General features: G+C 45.8%; 1 protein-coding gene across 2 annotated transcripts in view; it reads right to left on the reverse strand.

The window, feature by feature from the left end:
• The window catches only part of FLACC1 (flagellum associated containing coiled-coil domains 1), a 114,243-nt gene that overhangs the window by 56,836 nt on the left and 37,074 nt on the right, over positions 1–20,333 (reverse strand). For both annotated transcript variants that reach the window (XM_030209620.1, XM_030209619.1), the window contains exons 6-7: positions 4,434–4,570; positions 1,176–1,196 (exon numbers count right to left, since the gene is read on the reverse strand). In XM_030209620.1, coding sequence (XP_030065480.1) covers positions 1,176–1,196; positions 4,434–4,570 — 158 coding nt within the window. The remainder of the gene's footprint in view (positions 1–1,175; positions 1,197–4,433; positions 4,571–20,333) is intronic.

The following is a 20,333-nucleotide window of genomic DNA, read 5'->3' on the forward strand; positions in this document are numbered from 1 at the left end:
TCGCATGTCCCGATCCCGGGGGGGAGGGGGGCGCAAGCTGAAAACAACCTTGGAGGGGACGGAGAATGTTGAGAGAACCTCCATGGCTGGTCATTTCAGGCACGTAAGAAAAACACATCTGAGAAGGACGCCCATCACAAAAGCTGAAGGAAAACGTCCAGGTGCTCGTCAGGGACGTCTTTTTTTTTGTGAAGGACGTCCAAGTGTTAGGCATGTCCTTCACTCGGGAAAAAAAAAGTACATCCCTGATGAGCACGGATGTTTTTTCTTCAGCTTTTGTGATGGGTGTCCTCCTCTGCATAGCTCCACTCAGCAGCCCCAACGAGAGGTGCAGACCTCCCGTTAGGTTTTCCACGGTGCATGGAGTCGGAAAACAGCTGGGCATCTGCTAATTAGCTCATTATAATAACCTGTAGATCATTTGCATTCCATTTTTGTTAGCTGCTACCGTGACAGGAAAATGGCTCGGGGAACTCGTTTGTGATTGTCCCGGTTTACTACTTGCGCGCTAAACTGGCTAGAACCAGTTTAAAAACCACGTTGCTGGCTCGTTAAATTTAGTGCATCTAGCCCTCAGGCAACCACCCCTAAGTCCCAGCCTTGCCCTCCACCCTGGACATTCCATAAAGTTCATAGAAAATTGCTTTTCTTTGTATGAGTTGGAAAGAATGAGAAAAATGGAACATATAATGTAAAACCACTCACATATGACAGCACCATATAGCACAACTACAGGCCTCTCTTTGTCTCTGATCCTCTACTTTCGTCCACCAAAACAACTAGATGCCACAATAAAGACAGAAAATTCCAACTGGACACAGAGCAGACAGACTGAGAGCCAGTCCTGTCTAGGACCAGAGGAAAATTCAAAAGAGTTACATGCAGTGAAAGATAAACAAAAGTATAATTACACTGCATTTTACCCCATAGAATCCAGGAGTGGGCGACCTCGGTCCTTGAGAGCCGCAATTCAGTTGGGTTTTCAGGATTTCCTCAATTAATATGCATGAGGTCTATCTGCATACAGTGGAGGCAGTGCATGCAAATAGATCTCATGCATATTCATTGGTGAAAATCTGACTAGGTTGCAGTTCTTGAGGGTCAAGGTTGCTCACCCCTGCTATAGGACATAAATCAATATACATATATGTACATCAGGCTTGAACAGTACTTACATATCACAATGAGCCACCTTTCTGGGAAGAGAAATTGAAAGAGATTTTAGTTGACTACTACATGTTTTATCACTTACTGTCAGAAAACATTAATTTCTGCTTAGGGTCAGTTCTGTCTTCTGCTGCCCCCAAGCAAATAATTTTGGGTTGCCCCATCTAGAAATGTTTTTGTTGGTTGTTACCCATGCCTATGCTTTACTGTTAACACATATTAGGACTTTCTAACCAGCACAAATCAATGTATGTGCATTAATTTACAGATTAACAGTATTTTGTGCACACTATAATGTTTAAGGTGTGTTAACAAACAGAGGGCTTCTTTTACAAAGCCGTGCTAGTGATTCCCGTGCAGCAAATGAGAGGAAGCCCATAGGAAATGAACGGGCTTCCTCTCATTTGCCGCACTGAGAATCGGTAGAGCAGCTTTGTAAAAGAGGCTCAGAATGTGCATTCATGAATACACATCCCTACTTTTCAAAAAATAGTCAAAATGCCACCCTTTTGGTTCAGGTTCAGTTTGATATAGCACAAATATAAACAAGGAAAATCCAAGAAGTTTATGTTGTAAAATAAATAGAGGAGATATACAATAACAGGCAAATATAAAGACAAACCAAAATACAGGAAGGATTTTAGGGAAAGGAAAAGTTTACAGTATAATAAGGTTAGCTATGGTGAGAAAAATACAAAAGGGGGGCTGTAAAGCAGCACTCATCATAATTTTTAGACCCCCAGAGAGGAAACTGGCATGATTTAAACAGTTGGCAACAGCCGCTGACCAGTTAAATCACACACAACCGGATATTTGCGAATATTCAGCAGGAGATAATCGGTTATCTCAGCTGAATATTAACAGTTAGTGTATAACTGGGAGCTGGCTATCTCAGAGGCATTTCGGGTTGCGTCACATTAGGACCCAATATTCGGTTCTTGCGGCGAGCCGGTGGTAGTGCCGGATTGGCGCACGATAAAGCGGCAGTAGCTCTACCGCTGCTTTGTAAAAGGCCCCTTAATGCGCTAGCCGATGGCCGGTTAGCACTGAATATCGGCTTAACCAGTTATTGGTTGGCGGCCAAACATGAAACCGGATATTCAATAGTGGTCACTGGAAATGGCCTGCCATTGAGTATCTGGGTTCAGTGCCAGCAGCAGGCAGCACAGTAAAAGCCCACCGCCGGCTGACAATTGGCCAGACAAAGCTTTTAAACTTATTAAACAATGATTCTATCCTAAGTAAGTAAAGAGGGAGAGAGTTCCAGAGAGAGTTGGACTTATCAGGCTGAAACAGAAATTTCTATAAGTATCCAGATAAATCTGATGGAAAGAAGGAATCGTTAGAAGATGTTGCTACGAAGAGTGAAGTGTTCTCATGGGTGAATAATGGACCAAGAGACTAGCAAGAAAAGAAGGTAGTTTGGCAGTTACATGGCCTGGCATTGAATATCCGGAAATACAGGAGGCATTGGACGTAACAATGCTGACCACCACAGGCTAAATATCAGCTGGATAGTGCATAAGTCTAGTTTATCAAATCAGCAAAATGGTGGAATTCCCTACCTGATTACATAAGATGATCAACTAACTAGAAATTATTTTGTAAATTATTAAAGACTTTCTTGTTTCAACAATGTGTTACTTATTAGGTGATATTTCTGGAAAAATATGTCACTGTAATTTCTCGGCAATAGCCTGGCTTCTTTCTTTGTAAACCACACTGAACTAATGAGGCTAATGTGAGATATAAGAATCCAGTGGAATGTAATGCGATGTAATGATGTCTGCTATAGAATTTGAATGCAAAATTTATAGAATTGGCTCATAACTCACTTGCATAACTGTAAATTAGTGCCAGTTAGTGATACTTAAAGCCAACTATTGAGATTTTACACTATTTACATACAATTTAAAGAAAGCTTAGATGAAAAATTGCCTAGAGTTAAGTCTGGCTTGGATCTGATGGAATCTTGTGCTGCCAATTTTAAGTTAAAACTGATTAAGGATAAAACCAAGTTCCTAATCCTAACCAATTCTGCCCACCCAATGACTAATAAAAACTTAATTATTGATAATGTGTCCTACCCTTTTTCTACCACCATGAAAATCTTGGGAATGACTATCAACCTGTACCTATCATTTGAACTTCAGGTTTCTGTGGTAATTTCTAGTGTCTTTAATTCTCTGTGAAAATTGAAACGACTGAGGCCTTTCTTTTCTAACTCACTTTTTCGCTCTTTAGTTCAATCTTTAGTACTACCCAGATTTGATTACTGTAATGCTGTTTACACAGGCCTAAAAGTCTCTCTTATCAGACAGCTCAGAATACTGTGCTCATCTCATATGTAAAGCCCCTTGATTCACCAAGTCAGCTCCTCTTTTAATCAAACTGCATTGGCTTCCAATAAATGCAAGAGTTATCAAATTGTATTTGGTCTTTTACCTGAGTATAGGGGCTTATTTTCAAAGCACTTAGACTTACAAAGTTCCATAGGTTACTATTAAAATTTTATAAGTCTAAGTACTTTGAAAATACACATCCACATGCAAATACTTGTTAGAATTAATTTTATGTAATGCTCATCCGATGTTGAGAGATTATCTTCTTCTCCATTTTCTGTGCTGTAAAAATCTTCGTTACAGATCTATTCGTGATGCAAGTTTCATATGCCAAGCTACTAGGAAATGGAATTTCCTACCAAAGTCACTCAGATATGTTACTGACTATTTGAAATTTCATAAACTGTTGAAAGCATTCTTATTTAGTGAATTCCTCGCCACTGTTGATGATTGCTATCCTTTTACTTAATTTGTTATTTCGAAATGAGTCATCTAACTGTTTGGATGTTTTTACCTATTATTGTTTTGTATTTTTATTATAGTTCTCTTATTGTAATTTGCTTTAAAACTTTGATGTAAGCCTTATTGAACCTGAACTTGTTTGGGATAAATGCCATAAATAAATATTTTTCACTAATTACGCACCAATAGACACACATGTGGAAGTATTCTATAAATCTGCGTGCCATTTACAGAATAAGGAGGATTGTGCTCAGATAAGAAGCTTAAACTCACAAACTAAATAGCAATTAAAACCTATAGTTGCACATACGGTTTGATTGCATTATGTTAAAGCCACTGGTCTACATTGCCAGTAGTCATAGCAAGAAGATTTAACATAGCAGAATTATTGTCTCTTTGAAGAAAAGCTGCACAAAACGGGGTTTGTAATTTTAGAGTGCCATGGTCACTTTGGCAGATTACCTGGGTGGGCTCTCCTTATCCACTTTAGTCTGAGAGTTGGGTCCAAAAAATGCTTCTCCCAATATGACAGAAATTCGGTCTTTACTCCGAGTCATATGGTACCCAGGTGAGATTAATATTTGCTCCTCCTTTTTAGTCTGAGGAAGACAGAGAATCATTAATGAAGGAAAGCTGCTATTATTACCGCACTTCTAGGATTATAAAAATTATAAATGCTATAGTACGCAACAAAGAAAATGATGCCAGAGCCATTCAGGCTACTCATTTTGCAAAGCTGCTGAAACACCACAGACTAAAGGTGCCCCGATGGGTCACTTTAAGTGCAACAGACCCAATTGCACAACATGTATAATTACTTTGCAGACGGATAGATTCACCAACCACCAGGACAATAAAGCGTATAAATTGCGACATCACACTACCTGTCAATCGATCAATGTGATCTACCTAGTTAAATGCCCATGTAATAAGGTGTACATGGGTAAAACAAGTAGAACACTGCATACACGCATGAGAGAACATTGTTCATGGATCACGACGAGATCCCCAGGGGCACCACTGGTGCAGCATTGCATGGCAAATTCTCATGATTTTACCGATCTTAGATGTCTAGTGTTAGAACAATCAGGCTAGGGAACCGTGGGGGAGATCTCAATAAGAAACTCTTGCAGAGGAAAGTATTTTGGACATATCACTTAAAATCTTTGGAACTGGAGGGATTCAATACGTATTTACATTGGGGCTGCTATATATGAAGAGTGTTCAGTTCCAGTGTGGCTCCCGATCAATATCAATATTCTTTTTTTCTTTCTTTTTTCTTTTAAACAGGAAGTACCACCGGGTTACCGCAGCAGCCCAGTGAGACTTCCCACCCTGAGCGCACTGTCATATCTGGCACTACAAAAATATATTTATTTCTGTAGTGCTGGAGTGTACCTGGCGGTAATCGGCAGTGCCACAAGCTGCCCGGTTACTGCCTGGTTAGTGCAGGAGCCCTTACCGCTACCTCAATGGGTGGCAGTAAGGGCTCCCCCCCAAATGGCTGCATGGCAAGTGCTTTACGTGCCGCACAGCCATTTTCTGCAGGAAAAAGAGACTTCCCTTTTACACGCTGCAGTAAAAGGGGACCTCGGTGTGCATGAAAAACACGCTCCGATGCCAGCACAGGCTCCCTTTTGCCGCAGCTTGGTAGAAGGGGCCCTGAGTACTTTCACCCACATTTGGGAAGAGGCCATTCCTGAGATGGGGATGAAAATGTATTCATGCTTTCTTAGTTGAAGAAAGTAGCCTCTAAATGAGGTACAGTTATACATAGCCTGGCAGGTATAATTTTCAAAGTAAAAGTGCTGCATATTCTGAAAATTAGTACAAGGTACAAAGTTAAAGAGTTCCACTGGACTTTGCAGCTGTGCAGGCACTTTGAAAACTGCTCCCAAATGGACATTATCTGCCAGATTTTATATAGTGCACCTAGAGATCTGCGACGAAATCCAGGTGTATTGTATAACAATGCATGTAACTTAATTGGCTTAACAAGCTAATCAGCATTGATAACAGCACTTAACAAGCAATAATGAGCACTAATTGGCAATAATTAGAATTTACATGCACAATTCGCTAAGCGTATTCTGTAATGGACTACACCTAAATTCTAATGTGTGTAGTTCAAAAGGAGTGTGGCTATGGGTGGGGAAACGGGCATTCCATGGGTGTTCTAAAGTTTACGCGCACAGTTATAGAATATAGCCCAGTGCGCACAAATCTATGTGCAGGGATTTACGCCACGTTTTCACTGTTGTAAATGGAGCCGTGTAGTTTTAGGTGCTGGGATATCAACTAAGCATATTCTATATACCGTGCCTAAATCTAGGTACCACTTATAGAATATGCTTAGGTGGAAATGTTTACTGCATCTATTTTTTAGGCGCCTTATAAAGAATCTGGCCCTATAAGTGATTCTGCTGTGAATTGCAGGCAGAGGTTCTCAGCTTTTGTGACAATCACTTGTGGTCCCCCCCCCCCCCCACACACCTAGCTTTTTTGTGATGTCATCACGGTTTTTGACCTACCCCTTGGCTATCTGCTTTATGATGTCATCAGCCTTGGCAGCAGCTGCTGTTCTACCCCTGGCAAGTACCCACCCAGTTGTTCAACTGTGGCCATTTTGTTGTGAGGTTAGACATTCTGCCTGGCCTGTGCCAGATATGCAAATATATTATTTTCCACATGTCTAAAACTAGATCTATTTATTTTAATTGGACCAGTTTATAAGTGCAGGGATAATTCACAAAATCACAAGTACAATCCCAGCATATCAACACTTCGCTATAATTATTTATAGTTCACTATTTTAATATTCTGATGCTACAATAATTCAAACTTTTCATTTAACACCTTCAAAACTTCCCCTCAGTCAATGATCTATCATACCGTTATACAAAATAGGACCTTCAGAAAGAACGGCACAGTTCAGGCACATAATCTTTTGTTGTGCAATGATTGCCCACAATCGTCATTGGTCCAAAGTAATTTTTTCTTTCTTTTTTCTTTTAATATCAAGCATTTTAGCAATTTTTCAACCATATTTATAAGCAAATGCCATAATTTGCACTTAGCTTTACACTGCCATACCCACAGTGCAATTTATAGCTTTTACTTATAAATATGGTTGAAAAATAGATCATTGAATGGAGTGAAGTTGTTAAATGAAGCGTTTGAATTATTCTAACATCAGAATATTAAAATAGTGAATTATAAATAATTATAGCTAAGTGTTGATATGCTGGGATAAAATTAAGCATCTTTAAAGATTTTTGGTGTCAAAGACAAGAATTGTACCCAATGTGATGAATAAACAGGGGTGCTCTGTGGAGATGGGGATAGGGGGGCTCTACATTAGCAGTGAAATTCCATAGCATATGTCATATAGTGACAGCAGTATTTTGGTGGTAAGTTGTACCTGTCTCCTACGTCAGGATGTATGGCAGCCAGATGGAAGCTTTGTTTGCAACAAAAACAGAAAGCATATGCGTGATTTCCAAGTAACCAAAAGGAAGAGAGAATTAGCATGCAAACTACTTATTCTACCTGTAATTCAAGCAGCAAAGTCTTTATTATTTCCATATAAGGGACTAAAAGACCGATCGTGCATATTCATACCCTCAAACCCCAGATGCTAGTGATAAAACACAATTTGTGAACGGTGCAGAGAGAAGTCTGTTGAGGGGCTGAGCCAGCTGGGATTCCAAGCCTAGAACCTTGGTGGAAACTTTAAGCTCAGCACCAACCCACACTCTGTTGATCTGATACAAATGGTCTCAGTTTAGCTCTCTGGTGGCTAAGCGGCCCCCTTTGCAACACCAATTGGAACCTGGGCTGTAAGGAGACAAGCTGGATGCTGCTCTTGTGCCTTTTGTTGACCAGGGGCACTGGTGCAGCTGCCCACCACCCTCTCACTCCTGCCCCCACTGTACCTGTTCTGTGTCCCCATAAGATACCTCACTTGGTCCAGTACCTTCCACCTTTGGTCCCACAGCACGTGTCTGCAGAGTTCAGCTGGATGATATTCTCTCTTTTGGATATTGGGTAATGCTCAGTTCTGAGCTGTTGCTATGTATATTCTGTTGGTTAAGCAGACAGCACAGCTCAGAGAAAGAGAGAGAACAGTGGGGTGGGAGAGTCTAGCTTTTCTTTCTGATCTTTTCTCAGGTTGCTCTAACATTACTGCTGAATAAAGTTCTTCTTTCCATGTCTGGGCAGTGCCCTTTCTCCAGCTGCTGCTGTTTTGAAGGTAGCAGTAATATGCTGAGGCAGTCTTAAATCCTTCTCATATGTCCTTGGTTCCATCTGGGTCTGAAGGAAGATGCTTTCTATAACAATTTGGGGGTGAAGGAGTATTACTCACCCCATAGCACCTTCCATGAAGAGTTCTTTTATAGCAGTGGATGGGTGATTGGTTATTTTTCTGTGCAGCGGTATCAACTCTCTGCTTTACAGCCCTCAAGAACAATCACAAAACTAAAACCAATTTTAAAAACCTTTGGTGGGAATCTTCATATTAATGCTACCTTGCCAGGCAGGATCCATGTCAGACCCTGAAGTGACATAAAGCCTTTTTTGTGTCCCAAGAAAATGTCCCCTCACCTCAACAGATGGAGGATAGAGCAGCCACTGAGCCTCCGTCACGCTATTACATGACTGTTCTGTCATCCTGCTGGAAGCTCTACCAGCTTCAGGCTGGCTTGTGGCTCCGCATAGGGGACCCATTGTAGAATTATGAGCACAGTCATGCACTATGGAAAGGGTCAAAAGGCCAGAGACTGATAAGCCTGCATGATTCTGGAATTTGTGATCTATTATGATACCCTTACAGGCAAGCAAGCTTGGGAAAGAAACTAGTATAACCAACAGGAGGAATGTGGTTTAATATGTTAAGGAAAGCAGATGGTGAGAACCAGATAATTGTCCTGTTTCTGGTATAGGTGAGCCCTTATGTTCCCTGAGGCCCCGCAAGACCTCAGAGGACAGCCGCGCACCCCGAATCTTCACCCGCGGTGACCGCCGTTCACCAAGGGTTGAGCCCCCAGCTGCAGGCGGCCAGCAGGACTGCTGGAACCGCGGGGTGACGGCCGGCCTGGCTGGTAGTCAGCAACTCAGTCTCTGAAGGGCAGCTAGCAAGGACGGCTAGCACTGAAGAGGAACACAGTCTCTGAAGGTGGCTAGCAAGGACGGCTAGCACTGAAGATGAACCCAGTCTCTGAAGGTGGCTAGCAAGGACGGCTAGCACTGAATAGGAACACAGTCTCTGAAGGTGGCTAGCAAGGACGGCTAGCGCTGAAGATGGACCCAGTCTCTGGAGGTGGCTAGCAAGGACGGCTAGCGTTGAAGATGGACCCAGTCTCTGAAGGTGGCTAGCAAGGACGGCTAGCACTGAAGATGGACCCAGTCTCTGAAGGTGGCTAGCAAAGACGGCTAGCACTGAAGATGGACCCAGTCTCTGAAGGTGGCTAGCAAGGACGGCTAGCACTGAAGATGGACCCAGTCTCTGAAGGTGGCTAGCAAGGACGGCTAGCACTGCAAAGGAACACAGTCTCTGAAGAGCAACACTCCGAGATCCACTGTGTCGGCTTCTGACATCTGAAACGGAAGCACTGGACCCTTCCCGTTCCGTTGTTTAAATTTCCCGCCAGTCCGTCCCCTCCCTGGAAGAGGAGCCAATCCCCCCGGCCCTGGCAGGCAAGGAGCGCCTGGATTGGCCAGCCTGCCTAGCAGGCGGAGTCTCCAGTTCAATGCGCCAATCCGGCGCGAGTAGGCGGGACTTGCTCGCTGGTCCGCTCCGGGCCAGGGAGACGACGCCGCCGGCGCCGCCATCTTGGCTGGCGTGTTCCCTTCTCCGAGGCCGGCGTTCGCTCCAGCGGGTCGCCGGCCTCGGGCCGACCCGCGGCAGCGCCGGCCCCGTCGGCGGCTCTTTTCCGCCGCCCTGGACACCGCGAGCCCCACCGACCATTGCTCCCCCCCGCGGGAGCACAGGTAAGGGCCCGGGACGGGACAGTATCCTCCCCGGATGCCCCCTTTTCCCCGGGCCCGGGTTTGGAAGGAGACCGGGCGTGGAAGGCTTTGATCAACTCTGGCGCAAGTACATTCGCCGCGGGCTCCCAGGAGTTATCTTCGGGACCAAAATTCTTCCAGGACAATAAGTAATATAGCCTTCCCCGCCGCTTCTTTGAATCCAGAACATCCTCCACCTCATACTCCGGATCGGGATCTGCTTCTAGAGCTTCGGTTTCCTGCCGTTGGGGGTGCCATCGAGATCCTCGAAAACTTTTCAATAGGGAAATATGGAAGGCGTTATTCACCCGCAGGGTACTAGGTAATCGCAACCGATATGTCACAGCTCCAATTCGCGATTGGATTGCAAATGGTCCAATATACCGAGGTCCCAATCTCCGAGAGGGCACCCGGAGTCGGAGGTATTTCGTGCTTAACCATACCTTCTGCCCTGGTTGCAAGACTGGAGCGGTTCGCCGGCGACAATCTGCGAAGATCTTGTATTTGGCAGCTGCCCTCTGCAATTGTTCTCGGGCCATCTCCCAGACCCTTTGCAGATCTGCCAGAGTTACATTAACCATGGGGGTCGGAGATCCAGACGGGAAGGGTGCTGGAAGCCGAGGATGTCGTCCATATACCAAGAAGAATGGAAAGTCTCCCGAGGCCGAGTGGACGCTGTGGTTATATGCAAACTCGGCCCAAGGAAGCAGGGAGACACAGTTATCTTGACACTTGTTGACAAATGCTCGCAAGAACCCTTTTAATGTTTGGTTCGTCCTCTCGACCATGCCATTGGTTTGAGGGTGGTACGCTGATGAAAAATGGGTCTTTACCCCCAATGCTGTACACAAAGCCCTCCAGAAACGTGAGGTGAATTGGGGTCCTCGGTCACTAATAATCCGAAGAGGCAGCCCATGAAGTCGAAAAATGTGTTGAATGAAGAGTTGGGCTAAGGAGACCGCCGAAGGAAGTCCCGGCAAGGGAACAAAATGGGCCATCCTGGAAAAACAGTCAATTACCACCCAAATCACCGTGTGTCCCCGGGAGCTGGGGAGGTCGGTGATAAAATCCATGGATAGCTCTGTCCAGGGGACTGTCGGTACGGACAGCGGTTGTAACTTCCCCATGGGGGTCCCGATTACTGGTTTAGTCCGGGCGCACACAGGACAGGTGGTGACGAATTGAAGAATGTCTCGCCTCATCTGAGGCGATCGATACTGTCTGGCAATGAGACGAAGAGTCTTTTGATACCCGAAATGCCCGGCCCATCTGGACGAATGCCCCCATTGCATTACCTTCGCTCGATCGGCGGTCGGCACTAATTCTTTCGTAGGAGCGACTTCCCCCACGGCCGCGCTGAGGCATGCCGGATCCAACATGGAATGGATCTCCCTTGTCTCCTCTGGAACCTCAAATGCTCTGGAGAGAGAATCCGCAGGGGTATTCTGAGCAGCAGCCCGAAAAACCAGTTGAAAATGAAATAAAAAAACAATGACCAACGGGCCTGTCGGGGATTGAGCCGTTGAGCCTCTTGAAGATACAGCAGATTCTTGTGGTCAGTGATCACCGTGAACCGGTGTTCAGCTCCCTCCAGCAGATGCCTCCATTCCTGTAGGGCTAATTTTAATGCTAAGAGTTCTCTATCCCCTACTGTATAGTTACGTTCCGCCGGGGAGAATCTACGAGAGAAGAAAGAGCAAGGTTGGCGCCGGCCCTTGGGATTCACCTGAGAGAGGACCGCCCCGGCTCCCAAAGCGGACACGTCCACTTCCACAATAAAGGGTTTCTCTGGATCCGGGGCTGACAAGATGGACGCTGATTTGAACGCCTCCTTTACCTGGCGGAAAGCCACTTGCGCCTCTGGCGGCCAATCCCGGACATTCGCGTTTTTCCTAGTGAGCGCCGTCAACGGCGCCGTCAGTTGTGAATACTGAGGAATAAACTGGCGATAATAGTTCGCGAATCCCAAAAAACGCTGTAGCGCTTTCAATCCCAGCGGTTGCGGCCACTCCCGAATAGCGCGGAGCTTGTCAGGCTCCATCCGCAACCCCTCGGGTAAGAGAATATGTCCCAAAAATGGCAGAGACCGCTGATGAAAAGCGCACTTACTGAGCTTGGCGAACAGGCGAAACCGCCGTAACCGTTGCAGCACCGCACGAACATGCCCCACATGTTCGGCGGGATCCTTGGAGTAGATCAGGATGTCGTCCAGGTATATATCACCGTGGAGTTCAACAAATCCTCGAGCACAAAATTGATGAATCGCTGGAACACCGCGGGGGCGTTGCATAGTCAAACGGCATCACCCGATACTCAAAATGTCCCTCGTGAGTATTAAATGCAGTCTTCCACTCGTCCCCCTGCCGGATCCGAACCAGATTGTAGGCCCCCCGCAGATCCAACTTAGTAAATATCTGGGCTCCTTGCAGCCTGTCAAAGAGTTCAGGAATGAGCGGTAGAGGAAACCGATCCTTTATAGTGATGGCATTTAATCCTCGATAATCAATACAGGGCCTCAAGGAGCCATCCTTTTTGGTAACAAAAAAGAATCCGGCCCCGGCAGGGGACGTAGATGGACGGATGAACCCTTTCTGCAGATTCTCCCGGATGTATTCCTGCATCACCTTGGACTCTCCCCGGGACAAGGTATACAGTCGGCCCCGGGGTGGCATTGTGTCTGCCATCAATCTAATGGCACAGTCAAATGAGCGGTGAGGTGGTAGACTCTCCGCCTCCATGGGGCTGAATACATCTATGAAGTCCCGATAGGCCACCGGCAGGGAGCCTAGATCAGCCCGGGCCCCCTCGGGCGCCATAGTTAATGCGGGGCAGCCGCCGGTCCGGCCCCTGCAGCAGGTCTCCCGACAGGTGTCACCCCAAGACCGGATCCTTCCCCCGATCCAGTCAATCACGGGGTTGTGACACCGTAGCCAGGGCAACCCTAGGACCACCGGGTGAATGGTCCGGGACAGCACCAGGAATTGAACCTCCACCTGATGATCCTCCCCTACCTGAAGTCCCAAAAAGGGGGTGACGTCCGTGACTGGCTGCGGTAAAGTAGTTCCCTGAATAGAGGTGACTTGCAACGCCGGTCGACGAGGAAGCGTGGGCCAGCCCATCTGTAGTAGTAGTTCGTGCCCAATGAAGTTGCCCCCTGACCCAGAATCCACCAGGGCCTGGGTCTGGATCATGGTCTCGTGCCAACGTAGAGTTACTGGCAGTATTATCAGGGAAGCCGGTAGGGGAGCGGAATGCCCCAAGACCCCTCCCCTCAAGGTGCCTTGGGGGAAGCGTTTCCCGCCCGAGCGGGACAAGTACGGACAAAATGCCCTGCCTCACCGCAATAGAGGCACAGTCCGTCCCACAAGCGCTTCTTCCGATCTGAGGGAGCCAGCCGTTGACGGCCAATCACCATCGGTTCTTCCCCATTCCCCTTGGAGTCCCGGTTCCCACGGCAGGGGGACGGGCCTTTACCGGTCCGGGAGGCGCCCTGCGCCCACCTTTGCCGTTCCGCCCGGGCTCTAGCTCGCTCCTGGAACTGGGTGTCTACTCGTATACAGAGCGAAATCAGGGCATCCAACTGCCCCGGGACCTCCCGTCCTGCCAATTCGTCCTTGATTCGCTCTTGCAGGCCTTTCATAAATATGGCCACCAGGGACTCCTGATTCCAGCGCAGTTCCGTGGCTAGGGTCCGAAAACGAATGGCATAGTCCGCCACCGTCCCCTTCCCCTGTTGAATCCGCAGCAGTTCCGACGCCACAGAAGACGGTCTGCCCGGGAGGTCGAACACCATGCGGAAGCGGCGCTGGAATTCGCCGTAATCGTCCAAGATGGGGTCCTGTTGTTCGTTTAACGGCGACACCCATGCTAGGGCCTTCCCCTCGCACAGGCCAATGATAAATCCCACCTTGCTTTGGTCTGAAGCAAATGCCTCCGGTTGCATCCGGAAGGCCAGGTTGCACTGATTGAGGAACCCCCGACACCCTCTGGGGGCCCCATCATATCAGGCCGGCTCAGGGAACCGAGGTCCCGCATGGAACCCTCCCGAACGGGGGGGCCGCAGCGGCCTGGTTCTGTACCTGAAGCGTGGAAAGTTGAGAGCACACGTTTTGGAGCGCCCCTGATAGGGCGTTCAACTGCTCCTGCTGTTGCTGAAGTACCTTGGCTAGGTCCCGTAGATCAGGCTGCGTAGGCGAGCTCATGGCTTCCGTTTCCTGTCCTGTTTCTGGTATAGGTGAGCCCTTATGTTCCCTGAGGCCCCGCAAGACCTCAGAGGACAGCCGCGCACCCCGAATCTTCACCCGTGGCGACCGCCGTTCACCAAGGGTTGAGCCCCCAGCTGCAGGCAACCAGCAGGACTGCTGGAACCGCGGGGTGATGGCCGGCCTGGCTGGTAGTCAGCAACTCAGTCTCTGAAGGGCAGCTAGCAAGGACGGCTAGCACCGAAGAGGAACACAGTCTCTGAAGGTGGCTAGTAAGGACGGCTAGCACTGAAGATGAACCCAGTCTCTGAAGGTGGCTAGCAAGGACGGCTAGCACTGAATAGGAACACAGTCTCTGAAGGTGGCTAGCAAGGACGGCTAGCGCTGAAGATGGACCCAGTCTCTGGAGGTGGCTAGCAAGGACGGCTAGCACTGAAGATGGACCCAGTCTCTGGAGGTGGCTAGCAAGGATGGCTAGCACTGAAGATGGACCCAGTCTCTGAAGGTGGCTAGCAAGGACGGCTAGCACTGAAGATGGACCCAGTCTCTGAAGGTGGCTAGCAAGGACGGCTAGCACTGCAAAGGAACACAGTCTCTGAAGAGCAACACTCCGAGATCCACTGTGTCGGCTTCTGACATCTGAAACGGAAGCACTGGACCCTTCCCGTTCCGTTGTTTAAATTTCCCGCCAGTCCGTCCCCTCCCTGGAAGAGGAGCCAATCCCCCCGGCCCTGGCAGGCAAGGAGCGCCTGGATTGGCCAGCCTGCCTAGCAGGCGGAGTCTCCAGTTCAATGCGCAAATCCAGCGCGAGTAGGCGGGGCTTGCTCGTTGGTCTGCTCCGGGCCAGGGAGACGACGACGCCGGCGCCGCCATCTTGGCCGGCGTGTTCCCTTCTCCGAGGCCGGCGTTCACTCCAGCGGGTCGCTGGCCTTGGGCCGACCCGCGGCAGCGCCGGCCCCATCAGCAGCTCGTTTCCGCCGCCTTGGACCCCGCGAGCCCCGCCGACCATTGCTCCCCCCCGCGGGAGCACAGGTAAGGGCCCGGGACGGGACAATAATAATCTATGAGAAGGATAATTTGCAGAAAAAGTCATGTAAATCATTGTCTGAAACAAACGATATAAGCAGCTGGATCAGAACAGTATTTTAGAGATGCAGTCACAGTGAACATTTTTTTATGTAACTGTACTGATCTCTCATGAGAAACTATTAATTGTATCTGTATTTGGTAAATAAATAAACTACTACTACTTAACATTTCTAAAGCGCTACTAGGGTTACGCAGCGCTGTACAATGTAAATAAATAAACAATTGACTTTCTCATATGCACGTAGCCCTGGTTTCTTTTATCCCCCAAATTGTGGATGGCTGGTACATGCTAATTTGGGAAGAAGTAGTAAATAAATTACTTTTCTCATAAGCGGCAGCCTCAGTCTTTTATCTCTACAAATTGTGGGTAACTGGTATATGTAGATTTGGAGAGGTGGTAAAAAGACCTAAACATTTACATTGAATTAATTCACCATCCACACCAGCTCCATAATGAATGCCAGCATGGGTAACCACTCTCATCCAACAGCTTCTGACAAATGTGGGCTCCTGCAGTGCTGAAGAGAAAAACAATCTCTTTTATTTAATGGTTCTCTTTTCATCTTGTCAGGCTGTGATGTACAGACTTCTGCTCCTCTACCTGCTCCCCCTCACAAAGAGAAGGGCACAATTCCATATTCCCAAAAACTCTCTCCTCTCTTCCCTTTCTTTCTTTCTTTCCCCTCTTCATGAGGTTTTTGAGATTTCCTAACTCTACCCCCTAGAGGTCTTCTTTTTGGAGGTCTGTAACTTTCTGAGCCAGTTGAGAACTGAATGATAGAGCTACCACCCCTGCCACAACATGGTCACTTCTTTCCATGGTGAGTATCATTTGATTACAGGCAGAAGAAAACGGCACCCTGTCAAAAGAAACCAGACAAAAAAGCTCCAAACAAAACATATTCCCGACATAAAAGTCCCTGACAAAATAGACTCCCAACAAAAGGGCCTGATGAAATAGATTTATTTTTGAATGGTACAAATTTGAAGGGTACAAAGAAGTGGAGGAGCCATAAATTACTGAGAAAGTCCACGGCTTGTCATTTGAAAGTCCTGGCACCTGCCTACGGCTTGACTTCACTATCCAAACTTGGTATCTAGTGAGATTCATAAATCTGTTTTGTTGTGGTTTTTTTGTCTAGGTTTTTTTGGGAGGGTTTTTTTTTTGTCATGGTCTGTTTTGGTTTTAGTCTGTTTTGTTGGGGTTTTTTTGTTGGATTTTTTTTTTTTGTATGGTCTATTATGTCAGGGTGCCAAAGAAAACTCTTCATGGAGGGGTTGGGAGCAGGAAAGGTTGCATGTTTAAAGGGGTCCACTGCACCCAAATGCTTCCTATGAAGGAAGCCAATTATCTGGGGTCCTAAAGAGAGATGGGGGAAGTATCAAAAGATAAGATAGCCTGGGACCACCCTCAAGGTGGAACATAAAATAATTCCTAGATAGCAGGTTTCACCGAGAGGCAACCCAGAAAAACACTATTTCTAGCCTTCTCTCTTAGCCTCTTGATCTCTTTCTTCCAGTCTCAGTCTCTCTCTCTCTTTTTTTTTTCTATACTGTTGTCTTTCTTCCTCATCTCCTTCATTTTTCCAGTTCTGTTTGACTTCCCTATCAAATCTCTGGTCTGTATTTGTTATGCTCCCTTTCTTCATCTTTATCTTGCCTTGTCAAAACCAAGACCTGTTTACTTCTTTGCAGGAGCACGGCTAGTAATCCAACTGTCAGGGCTAAAACCTAATATAGATGGTTGAAATCTCCCTCTCTCTAAAATGCTAAATTGGGTCCAGGAAAAAAAACCCACTGTGCAGATCTGTTTTAATTTCTTTAATGTTTTGTGGAGAAGCATTGTACCAATGCAGAAAAACTGGATTAGGGGATCCTCAGGAAACAGGCTGTATCTGCTTACGATATGTCTGAGCCAGGTATCACACTTACTACAAACACCTTAGGCCCAGTAACTAATTTGGATCACCATAAGCTAGAGGAGCCTAAAGAATTAAAAGTACTTTTAGACTATTAAAATATGTCAAATTCCACTCTCTCTTGTCTCCACACCACCGCTAGTATGCTGCCAAAAGGTCAGAGATGACAGCAGGACTGACAGAATAACGTGTGACCAGACGCAGATGGTAACTGACACCACTGATGGAGGTGAACGGCCATGCAGAGGGACATGTTTTCACAGTAATTGGTTCCATGTAATCATTTGGTTTTCAGAGTACCAGAGTCAGGTTATTTCCCCTTCTCTAAGTTCAGGTAACCGTAAAGCTATTGTGGCTATGTACCAGAACTTGAACTTTTAGTTACTTTTTAAATTTTTTTTGTTCAGAAACATGACATGCCCTATGACAATAAGCAGAAATCCCTGGAAGCAATGCAGTTTTTAGAACAATAACAAAACAGCACTTTTTAGTACAAAATAAGCCCATTAGAATGCCCTTGCTCCTCCTAAGCAGAATGTTGAGAAGAAAGTTTACATTTTTGTTTACTTTTTTTTTTAGACTTATAATACATTAAACAAGTGAGCAACACTTGAACAAGGAAGTACAGGCTACAAAACAAAAATAATAATACTTGTTATACAAGGAAACAGATTTGCAAGTATGTAAATCTTAATGTACAGCCCAAATCTAAAGACCACAATATTATTTATTTATTTAAAAATACTTATATCTTGCACAATCTGGGAGGGTAACACACAATAAAATAAAACATTGCATCAACAAATACATAGAAATAACAATTCTCATAGAATAATAACAAATCCTGGCTGGGTTCAACTCTGTAACATTCAAATTTATTGTCTATATGTGCTGTGAGCAAGCACTATTGTGGGAGATACAATAAAGGAAAATATATCAATGTAAGAAGAAAATAAAGGCTGCAGAGAAATGGTAGCTCCAGAGTATCATTGAAACAGAGTTAACAAGTGGACTTAGATACTGGTTTCCCTACTGAGCTAGATGTAACAGCAGATGCTAAAGCATTATTACTAAAAAGAGCAATCAATTGAGAAGGCTAAATAAAAAAAGTACCATATGGTACATTTACAGGGAAAGTTTAGAAGAAAATAGGCCCCTAACCGAAGGGCCCAAGGTCTAAGTAACAAGAGTTGGTTACGTCTCCTTTCAGTTGCTTTAGACACGTCTGGAAACACCCAATATGCTGACCCCCAAATACTGTTTAACCTTTGTCTAAAATAAAGTTTCAAGACATTATCTCTATCCTTTTTCCACTTGAATGTAGCAATCAAAGTAAAGGAAGAAGAGAAAGTAATTTGTACATCAAGACCATTCAAGCTATGAACAGATAAATCAGTTCCAGGCTCTGTACCTACAAACAGATAATTTTTCCCTCTGGTCTGGGTAACAACAATATAAAACATTCTATTCAAACTAGGACAAATGTCCAACACTTCATTCATATATTTCTTCAACATTTCTATAGCTGGTGGGGCTCCGATTTCAAGATGGCGCTGTGACCAGACGCACCCGGGTTTGCTCCTGACGAGGCTCTGAGTTTTTTGAATCATTCGCGTCCCCGGACCTGTCCGATGTGATGGGAAAGCGGAGGGGAAAGGTGAAGGAATTCCCCTCAACTCCTGGAGCCTTTCCAGCGATGAAACAAACAACTTTACAGTTTCCGACGAAACAACCGGGACCTCTAAGTGCTTCATCTCCTTCTGTAACTCTTGACGCTTTGACGACAATAGAGAGCGGAGACGGGGCTTCTTTGAGCACTGTGGAACGTACGGCACCATGCCAGCCGGGGAGCGAGATTTTCGCAGCAGCCCAAGCAGCAACGGACACCGGAGTGGTGCAACCAGCGCTGTTTGAGGGGAGGTCTTCTACGAATTTGAACGGGACTCAGGAACACTTTTCTACGGCCTCGCAGGCCTCAAAGGTATTACCCCAAGAAATTGTTTCCAAGCTATCCCGCCGGGAGATCTTATCTCGCTCCCCTCCATTGGCAAGTGGTATAATTAAACCTGCCGTTGTGACATTAGAGTCACTGTGGGACATGGTCTACAGCACTCATTCTTCCATGCAGGCCATGATTCATGAAAATGCTAACGATATCAAAGTTATTTCTCAAGCTGTTCTGATCCAAGCACAAGAGACTGCACAACAGTCCTCTAAGATAGGAAATTTGGATTCTAAGATACAAGAAATGGGGACTTTGGAAGCAGCCTTAGTTAAAGATAATAATTTCCTAAATAAATGCTTGGAATACCTGGAAAACCAGGTTAGAAGACTTAATCTAAGGTTCCTCAATTTCCCCAAGTCTCCACTAATTTCTTCTGTGGACATGGTTAAAAAATATATGAGTGAGATTCTGGGGATGGATAAGGAATCATTACTTCCTATCACACGTGCTCAATACATCTGGAGCCTTAAGGGGAGGGATGGAGAGCCACCCTTACCGGTAGTGGGAGAAGTTATGAACCTTACCTCTTTCCTGGAAAACTCATTGGAACTTATTACCCAGAGGACAACTATGCTGGTCACCTTTGTTTTGGAGCCAGACCGGAATGCTGTTTTAAGACTTTCATTAAGACACTTAGATAAACTGTTTATGGGCTCAAAAGTTAGAGTTTTTCCTGATCTCTCTAGGCAGAAGCAGGTAAGGCGCAGGGCTTTTTTAGCCCTGCGCCCCAGAGCCGAGGCCGTGGGAGCAAACTTTGCATTGCGTTTTCCTTGTATTTGTAACATAGTGCTGGAGGGTAAACAATATCAATTCATGGACTCTAAACAGCTTATTGATTTTCTAGATGCAAGAATGGAAGTGAATGTTGTATGTCCTCCCTAAATAGCAGGCTGGAGGTTGACCTAAGAGGTGGCAGATGCAAGTTTTCTTTTATTTCCTGATAGGTTTTCTAAATCTTGGAATCATATTTCTTTTTTGGTGGACGAAGTTGATATTTGTCTTATTTTCCTTGATTTACTGATTATGTAAATGTAATATGTATTTCATTGTCTCAATGTGTTTGAGATTATATAATAAAAAATTTGTTAAAAAAAAACAAAAAAAACATTTCTACAGCTAAGATTGCAGTTTGCCTTAG

Source organism: Microcaecilia unicolor, chromosome 7 (assembly GCF_901765095.1).
Source record: "Microcaecilia unicolor chromosome 7, aMicUni1.1, whole genome shotgun sequence".
NCBI lineage: Eukaryota > Metazoa > Chordata > Amphibia > Gymnophiona > Siphonopidae > Microcaecilia > Microcaecilia unicolor.